We start from the raw sequence: 10,135 nt of genomic DNA, 5'->3' as shown, positions 1-10,135 counted from the left end.
AGTCTGTTATGTGTTTGCACCAATTGAGGATAAGCAGTTTGCATGTTATGTGTATTCATCTTCTCCAATAGAGTGATTTTCATTGTGTTTTAATTCTTTCGGTTTTCATTCTCTCTGTATTTAGAAAACAATGAATTTTGTGAAACAAGTGACAAACATGAAACGCTATAGGCCGAGTAAGAAACACATTCTCGAGCTCCAATCGCTAACAGTGGACGTGCCCTTAGCAATCATTGAATTAGCTACTTCCGCTGTGTGCACTCAACTGCATTACTCCCCTGTGCCGGCCAGGACAGCGCCTTGAAAAATTTTTTCACATACCACCTAGCGGTAACTTGTGCAACTAGGCAAGCAGCAGTCTGCGTGCTTTACCGTTGGATGTCGCCACAGTAGCGCGTCCGTCGCTGCCGCTTTTGTGAACACGTGTGATTGCTTGGATTATTAATCTTCAGTGATTTTTAGGTTGTAGTTCGCATTGCCAAGTAAAACACAACATCTTCTTTCTTCTGATGTTTTAAAGTGCGGGAAGAATAACAGTGTGTGCCGTTCTAAGCACGCGATTAATCAGACTTTGAATTTCGTGCTCTCGCTTAGCCTGCCATCTCTCTGAAAGCACGTAAACCTACAGCCATGGCGCCGCGTAGGAGTTCATTCAAGAAGCGAAAATCATTTAACGATGTTTTGGACCACGACACCGAATATTTGCATGGACTAAGTGACTTCAAGGCGAGGGTCAGACGCAGGGAGTCTCTGCGCTCCTCGAGAGGCCTAAAGGTAAGTCATGCTTCCACAATCTTCTGTTGTTTTTTTTCCTGACTGTTTCCCGCGTGGACATGGTATTTTGAATTCGGCGTCTTCTGTTTATTGCTTCAATTCCGCGTTCAAATTATTGAATGATTATTTATATGTTGCGAGTGCATATATGTGCAAGTAGCAAGTCCGAATCTATCAAAGGAATGTTGTTACACAACAGTATTACAAAAATATTTTCAAGTAATATGTCAATGGAAATCGTATTTCAGATTCATTTCCTTTGACATATCTAAATTTTTGCATATATGAATTGTGTAGTAAATATCTGTAAGCTTCTAAAAGGACAAAAATACGTATGCACTCGACTAATTAAAATATAATCCTTTTTTTCCTACTGTGTGTGCAATAGTGCCGGAATTTTTAATCTTCAGTTTACTCAGTGACAGCTTTCACGATTTCTAACAAAGCTTTCTTGAGTAAACGTAATACCTGTAAGTTCAAAGTAATGTCAAAGAGTAACAGTGATATTAATATGCTTGACATCTGCTGCTCAGAATTATACTGCACGTACAACAGCTTTGTAACACAACGATTACCAAAGACGGTGATAATTCTCCGCAAACTTTATCGTGCGTTTGCAATGAAAGACTGGAAATGACATGTGCCGTAAGATACGTTCAGCTATTGAAGTATTTTTGTATTGTTTACAGAGTCAAGCGTGTGACATCGTTTACATTGTTGGTACTGACTTCCTAAATATACTCTTATCGTGAAGACATTACAAGCGTTTATTTTTGTGTCGTGTCGGGTCAGCATCATTAGTGTAAATCAGAAAATAAAAATACCGTAACCCATATATCGTGTTCATGTATAAACATTGATTATAGTTAACTGTGTGTTATTTGCGACACAAGTGGGGCGTAGTGATAAATGACATGTTCGGAACGTTGAGTTTTCTTAGTGTTTCAGTATCTGATTGCTTTCCGGTCATCATTGTAGTAACACGCCCTTACCGTAAAACAAAAAGTATATTGATTCCGGCGTACTTGTATACGAAAATACCGCTAAATACGCTGGCGAAACGCAGGCAGTGTTGTCTTTGTGTATGTTAATGCTCTCCAGAAGGAAATCTCACCTGAATGTGAACGAAGAACTGACAATAGAAACCGTTTTACCATGCATTATTTGAGACGTTCTACAACAACAGAGGAATAAATAGCTCTTCTATGGTATTTTCTATAGTTGTAATCGTCACGAAACGTCGTATATGACGTTCTCATAAGCATTAAAATGGAATTTCGCGCCGTCCGCACGATGTTTGCGTTGCGACAACTTAGTATCGGGCCGCCGCAACAGATGTCGCTAGGATGAAGCTTGACTGTAGCCACACGCTGTTTATCAGCTGATCACAGACACTGACCTGAACAGCAAATATAACGTGTATATACTGATGTTTCTTAATGCACCAGCACTCAGGAGCACGTTAAAACATGAACTATAACTCAATTTCTGCGTTAGTAACGTTGAATTCCCGTCACGGAATTACGATATTGCAAAAGTAATCTGACGTAAAGAGTAATTACACTGTATTAATGACAAAGAATTAATTTGGTTTGCTTCCTTCTCGAATGTTTAACGTTTCCTTTAATGACTACTTTTATTACTATGTTGGTTTTCAAGTCTTGAAAAAGGAAATAAATATCGAATTTCTTGTCTTCCCGCTGTTTCTGCATCTGTTTGTCCCTTGCAATTTCCTGCGAAGCGAACAGGAACCTGTAATGTATCAATTATGACAAAAGAATGAGTACAGCTGTTTTATTTGTGCTTCCGCAAGCGCCATAATCAATAAGCCCCTACATAAAAAGCGCTGCATCACGAACCCAGCGTTATATTTGGATACAACAATGAACACGTTCTTCGAATATTCCCAGTAACATATTTCAAAGATAAGCTTATTATCTTTCTTCCAGAATATTTCTCGCGGAGTTTACTCTTTATGCACACTTGCAACATATCGTTCTTTTTATTTTTGCTGATAAGCTTTCGCACTGTACTCAGTGAAATATTTGGAAAGAAGTAAAGAATAATATTTTCTTATTATGGCGACAGTGGGCTACTGCAGTGAGATCACAAATCAAAGTATCTTACAGAATTTTAACTTATAATGTACCAGATAGGTGTTAGCGAACGGAGCTGGTAATTAATCCATTTTTATTCTATTATCTGTTTTATGAAGAGTTTCATGTATCTCACAATTTTGGAATGATTTCAATCCAGTAGGTGATAGCTCCATTTCATTTCAGAGTGGTGGTTATTCCATTGGGAACATTTACGGAAAGTGCCCGTTTTATGTTTGAATACTTAAAACTGTTTTCATTCTTGTTGACGTCTAACTCTGGGCGTTCGGCTGTGATCTAAGGCCTATTTTTGTGCTTCATATTTATTTGAGCAAATTTATTACATCTCCATAACCCCTGAGGTCCTCAACCGCCACAGGATACAAAGAAGCCACAAAAAATATGCCTTTTGGTCTCGAGTAAATTGACAGTACTATCACAACTGTTTCTACTGAAAATGCTCTGAATATTGATAAAATTGACACATTTGCGTTATAAATACTAGAGAGATAGAGAGAGAAAAGGTACTAATACAAAGGAAGGAAAGAAAACTATGGTCTAATGTCCTGGCGGTCATTAGAGGGTGGTCTCAAGTTCGGATAGGACACACACACACACACACACACACACACAGAGAGAGAGAGAGAGAGAGAGAGAGAGAGAGAGAGAAATCAGTCACCGAGGAGCATGTTCGCCCATACAGACTGGAAAGACAAAACGTTAATATGGTATTAGTAAATTGTAGAAGTGTTCATGGTAAGGTGCCAGAATAATTATCGCTTGTTAAAAGTAATAATGCCCACATAGTACAAACAACGGAAAGCTAGGTGAAACTAGAAGTGAGTAACAACGAAATTATTGATTCAGATTGCAATACATATCGAAAGGGTAGGTTAGACACGTATTTGTTGTTGCAATTCGTCGCGATACATCGGGGCTGTCATCGTTATGGACCTTTTTGTCCAGACATCCCGACAGCTCAAGTACCGAAGAAACGCCATCTGTTAGCGCAACATGTAAATGAAGTATCATTTAGTTTTATTTATGTCAACATTTTATGTTGACAAAGTTGTCTCACAGATGGCGTGCCAGTTTAACTACAAGCTGACTTGCACGAAGTTTTATAAATACATAAACGGGAAAAAAGACTTGCTGAAAAAGGTGAAATATTCCGAAAAATTCGGTTCATCAACTACTTCTGCCGCAACAGGTTCCAAGCTATTGTGTTCTAAATAAAAAGTAATTATATTAAATAAATTATTACTTCATTTCTACGCCCACATGTCAGAGTGTCGCGACGAGGTCCCAGCTACATATGGCAACCGTAGTCAAACAGGATACTCGTATGCTCTTGTACAAAATCTGCCAGAGAAACCGCAGTGGCAGAGCGCCACACAGGAAACTTGGACAGCACCGCGAGATAATTTGCCAATCGTATGAGATCGTTCTGATTGTCTTATCTGAAAATTACTTCGGGTAAGTAGTTACAGAGCCCCCGCGCTGAGTGTAATGTCTTCTAGACCTCCTAGTAACTAATAGACACGAGTTTTTCGAAGCACTTAATGTAGAGGACGGCAATCGTGTTCATAAGCCTGTAATAGCGCCACTGAGACGTATGTTACGAGAAACTTCAAGATAAGTAGGAAAATATTTTTGTTGAACAAGTATGATAGGAAACAAACTGAAAAGTATCGGTATTCAGCTCTGTAGACGAATATGTGGAGCAAAAACGGCGAAACTCAGAAGCATTGTTAACAACACACGTGACGAGCGTGTGCCAAGCAAGGTTGTAAAGACCAACTTCGTTACAAACTTGCTGCGAAAGAAAAGAGTGCATCACAGATTTAAGCAAAATCGAAGTCTAATAAACAAGCAAATGCTAAATGAATCTGAGTCTAAGAAGAGCAATGCGAGAAGCATACAATGAAATTAAAAGTAAAATTTTGCCAACGGATCTGACGAAAAGTCCTACGAAGTTTCGGTTCTACGTTAAGTCAGTAGGCAGGTCGAAATCACCCTTTCAGTTGCTCCGCGACCCTAATGGCACCGAAACGGAAGAACACCGAAATACCGGTTCACCGCGGAAGATCGTGATACGGTTCCTCCTTTCAGCCTTCGAGCTGAGATAGGTGATCACGGAATAGGAAATCAACTAAAATCGCTCAGTAGTGGAAAGGCATATGGTCCAGATAAGATTCTTTTAAACTTCTACAGGATTAAGCAAAACTCGCCATCTAGCAGCATTCTGTTTTAGATCGCTGGAACAACGAAGGATACCAAGCCATTACAGAAAGGCGCAGGTCATTCCCGAAATAGTACACATAATTATTGGCCTATAATTCTGATGTCAGTCTGTTCGAGAATTAGGGAATATATTTTATGCTTTTGCGGTATGAGGTTTATGAGGAACAAAAAGCTCCTCTATAAAAACCATCCAGGTCAACGTAAGTAGAGATCTTAACGAAATAAGCTTGTTGTGAAACTTCCTGCCAGATTAAAACTGTGTGCCGGACCGAGATACGAACTCAGTTAGTAGAGCACTTGTCCGCGAAAGGCAAAGGTCCCGAGTTCGAGTCTCGGTCCAACACACAGTTTTAAACCGCCAGGAAGTTTCATATCAGCGCACACTCCGGTGCAGAGTGAAAATTTTACTCTGGAAACATCCTCCAGGCTGTGACTAAGCCATGTCTCCGCAATATCCTTTCTTCCAGGAGTGCTAGATCTGCAAGGTCCACAGGAGAGTTTCTGTGAAGCCTGGAAGGTAGGAGATGAGGTACTGGCGGAAGTAACGCTGTGAGAACGAGTCGTGAGTCGTGTCTTGGTAGCTCAGTTAATAGAGTATTTGCCCGCGAAAAGCAAAGGTACCGCGTTCGAATCTCGATCCGGCACACTGTTTTAAACTGCCAGGAAGTTTCTTATCAGCGTACACTCCCCTCCAGAATGGAGTAGAGTTCTACACTGTTGCTTAGCAAACAGAACATAAGGTTACCGTCTTTCAGACCTGATTTGTGACTGAATTCAAGACTATCTAAGAGATAGAACACGGTACTTTATTCTCAGCGGTATGAAATCGACAGATGTAGAGAGAACTTCTGGAATAGCCCCAGGAAATATTATAAGGTCATTACTGGCTTCAATACATACATGTTTTTGAAGGGTATAATTCCAATCCCAAAGAAAGCAGGTGTTGACAGATGTGAAAATTACCGAACTATCAGTTTAATAAGCCACAGCTGCAAAATACTAACACGAATTCTTTACAGACGAATGGAAAACCTGCTAGAAGCCGACCTCGGGAAAGCTCAGTTTGGATTCCGTAGAAATAATGGAACACGTGAGGCAATACTGACCTTATGACTTCTCTTAGAAGAACGATTAAGGAAAGGCAAACCTACGTTTCTAGCATTCGTTGACTTAGAGAAAGCTTTTGACAATGTTGACTGGAACACTGTCTTTCAAATTCTAAAGGTGGCAGGGGTAAAATACAGGGAGCGAAAGGCTATTTACGATTTGTACAGAAACCAGATGGCAGTTACAGGAATCGAGGGACATGAAAGGTAAGCAGTGGTTGGGAAGGGAGTAAGACAGGGTTGTAACCTCTCCCCGATGTTATTCAATCTGTATATTGAGCAAGCAGTAAAGGAAGCAAAAGAAAAATTTGGAGTAGGTATTAAAATCCAGGGAGAAGAAATAAAAACTTTGAGTTTCGCCGATGACATTGTAATCTGTCAGAGACAGCAAAGGACTTGGAAGAACAGTTGAACGGAATGGACAGTGTCTTGAAAGGAGGATATAAGATGAACATCAACAAAATCAAAACGAGGATAATGGAATGTAGTCGAATTAAGTCGGGTGATGCTGAGGGAATTAGATTAGGAAATGAGACACTTAAAGTAGTAAAGGAGTTTTGCTATTTGGGCAGCAAAATAACTGATGATGGTCGAAGTAGAGAGGATATAAAATGTAGACTGGAAATGGCAAGGAAAGCGTTTCTAGAGAAGAGGAATTTGTTAACATCGTGTATAGGTTTAAGTGTCAGGAAGTCATTTCTGAAAGTATTTGTATGAAGTGTAGCCATGTATGAAAGTGAAACATGGACGATAAATAGTTTGGACAAGAAGATAATAGAAGCTTTCGAAATGTGGTCTAGAACGTCTAGAACCGCTCGGCCACTGCGGCCGGCTGTCATCTTCGTATCTTCGGAAAATTAAAGTGGATACATATCGATCACTTAGCGAGAAGACATTGTATTCATCTTGCACTCTTCCTTCTTTTCCGAATCCGAGGTATTGTTTCGTCTTTAATGACGTAGCTGCCCTTACTTCCCTCATTCTTGACTCTGACAGGACTGGATTTTTGGGTGCCGTCGATCATTCTTGAATTGTTCAGCGAAGTCACCGACCATGTGGATACCACAGTAACGAGACCTAACATCGAAGCGGACGATCGTTCTTGAATTGTTCAGCGAAGTCACCGACCATGTGGATACCACAGTAACGAGACCTAACATCGAAGCGCAAGGTGAATACGGGTTGATATGACTGACTGGATTTTTGGGTGCCGACGATCGTTCTTGAATTGTTCAGCGAAGTCACCGACCATGTGGATACCACAGTAACTAGACCTAACATCGAAGCGCAAGGTGAATAGGGGTTGATATGACTAGCACGATCAGTAACTCGGATTGTACGAGTGTGTGTGTTAGTTTGTACCGGCGTGTAAACGCCGTTCGGAGGAGCGTTAAGACGCGATGCGACAGGGAGCGGAACAAAGGCGACGACGGAACTGTGACGTCAGCGGGGACGCACTGGGAATAGTGTATGAGGACAGGGCGGCCATTGTTTACGCGTGGCTTCCTCAGTGCCGGTCGCGACGAGTCGCGGAGCGGGTCCACGGCGGGATGTCGGACAGCAAGAGGCCGTGGTGGAGCCGGGCCGTCTTCGGCAAGAGGGCAGCCAGCAGCCGCGGGGGCGCAGGCGCGTGTCGGCCGCAGGAACAGCAACGGCAACAGGTAACTCGGCGTCCGCTGTGCGACCCTCGTCCACAGGAAGTGCCTACTTGCACTGCGCTGTCCGGCCGGCGGCAACTGCCGCTCGGGTAGCGTCGTAGTCGTACGCTGTGCCAAGGGAAACGTACGCAAGCTCTCTTCAGCGGAATGCCGCTGAAGGAAAAGAAGATACACCGGCGCGACAAAAGACATTAGATGCCTCAAATACCGTGTCGGAACTCCCTTTGCTCGGCACAGTGCAGCAACTCGACACGGCATGGACTCAACAAGTCGCTGGAAGTCCCCTGCAGAAATACTGAGCCATGCTGCCTCGCTAACCGTCCATAACTGCGAAAGTATTGCTGGTGTAATATTTTGTGGACGAACTGACGCCTCGATTATGTCTCATAAACGTTTGATGGGATTCATGTTGGGTGATCTAGGTAGGCAAATCATTAGCTCAGATCGTCCAGAATGTTCTTCAAACCAATCACGAACCTCTGTGGCCCGCTGTCGTGCATAAAAATGAAGCCGTGTCCTAAATGCTTTCTCCGAAAATTATTACGAGCAGTTAGTCCACGAACCCATGCGAATTGTAAATGGTTGCGAAAACACACTTGACCTTTTAGCCATAAACAATCCAGAGATAATAGAGAGCATCATGACTGATACAGGGATTAGTGATCACAAGGTCGTTGTAGCTAGTCTCAATACCGTTTCTTCCCAATCCACCAGAAACAAACGCAAAATAATTTTATTTAAAAAAGCGGCTAAAGTGCCACGAGAAGCCTTCCTAGGAGACAATCTCCATTCCTTCCGAACTGACTATGCAAGTGTAGACGAGATGTGGCTCTAATTCAAAGATAAAGTTGCAAGAAAAATGGTTCAAATTGCTCTGGGCCCTATGGGACTTAACATATGTGGTCATTAGTCTCCTATAACTTAGAACTCCTTAAACCTAACTAACCTAAGGGCATCACACACATCCATGACCGAGGCAGGATTCGAAACTGCGACCGTAGCGGTCATGCGTTTACAGACTGAAGCACCTAGAACCGCACGGCCACATCGGCCGGCTATAGTAGCAACAGCAATTGAGAGATTCTTACCTCATAAATTGGTAAGAGATGGAACTGATCCCCCATGGTACACAAAACAGGTCCGAACGCTGTTGCAGAGGCAACGGAAAAAGCATGCGAAGTTCAGAAGAACGCGAAATCCCGAAGATTGGCTAAAATTTACAGACGCGCGAAATTTGGCACGTACTTCAATGCGAGATGTCTTTAATAGGTTTCACAACGAAAAATTGTCTCGAAATTTAGTAGAAGATCCGAAGAAATTCTGGTCGTATGTAAAGTACACAAGCGGCAAGACGCAGTCAATACATTCGCTGCGCAGTGCCGATGGTACTGTTACCGACGACTGTGCCGCTAAATCGGAGTTATTGAAGGCAGTTTTCCGAAATTCCTTCACCAGGGAAGACGAATGGAATATTCCAGAATTTGAAACACGAACATCTGCTAGCATGAGTTTCTTAGAAGTAAATACCTTAGGGGTTGTGAAGCAACTCAAATCGCTTGATACGGGCAAGTCTTCAGTCCAGATTGTATACCGATTAGGTTACTTTCAGATTACGCTGATACAATAGCTCCCTACGTAGCACTCATATACAACCGCTCACTCACCGATAGATCTGTACCTACAGATTGGAAAATTGCGCAGGTCGCACCAGTGTTCAAAAAGTGTAGTAGAAGTAATCCATCGAACTACAAACCTATATCATTGACGTCGGTTTGCAGTAGGGTTTTGGAACATATACTGTATTCAAACATTATGAATCACCTCGAAGGGAACGATCTATTGATACGTAATCAGCATGGTTTCAGAAAACATCGTTCTTGTGCAACGCAGCTAGCTCTTTATTCGCACGAAGTAATGGCCGCTATCGACAGGGGATCTCAAGTTGATTCCGTATTTCTAGATTTCCGGAAAGCTTTTGACACCGTTCCTCACAAGCGACTTCTAATCAAGCTGCGGGCCTATGGGGTATCGTCTCAGTTGTGCGACTGGACTCGTGATTTCCTGTCAGGAAGGTCGCAGTTCGTAGTAATAGACGGCAAATCATCGAGTAAAACTGAAGTGATATCAGGTGTTCCCCAGGGAAGCGTCCTGGGACCTCTGCTGTTCCTGATCTATATAAATGACCTGGGTGACAATCTGAGCAGTTCTCTTAGGTTGTTCGCAGATGATGCTGTAATTTACCGTCTAGTAAGGTCAT

General features: G+C 42.3%; 1 protein-coding gene across 1 annotated transcript in view; it reads left to right on the top strand.

Annotated features, from left to right (window-relative positions):
- The first annotated feature begins 383 nt into the window (after positions 1 to 383).
- The window catches only part of LOC126335027 (rhotekin-like), a 1,081,506-nt gene continuing 1,071,754 nt past the window's right edge, over positions 384 to 10,135 (top strand). Inside the window, exon 1 of the mRNA XM_049997890.1 lies at positions 384 to 774. Within this exon, the coding sequence (XP_049853847.1) occupies positions 631 to 774 (144 nt within the window). The 5' untranslated portion in view covers positions 384 to 630. The remainder of the gene's footprint in view (positions 775 to 10,135) is intronic.

Source organism: Schistocerca gregaria, chromosome 1 (assembly GCF_023897955.1).
Source record: "Schistocerca gregaria isolate iqSchGreg1 chromosome 1, iqSchGreg1.2, whole genome shotgun sequence".
NCBI classification, from domain to species: Eukaryota; Metazoa; Arthropoda; class Insecta; order Orthoptera; family Acrididae; genus Schistocerca; species Schistocerca gregaria.
Note: the sequence above shows the minus strand (reverse complement) of the source record. Positions and strands in the feature narration are given on the sequence as shown.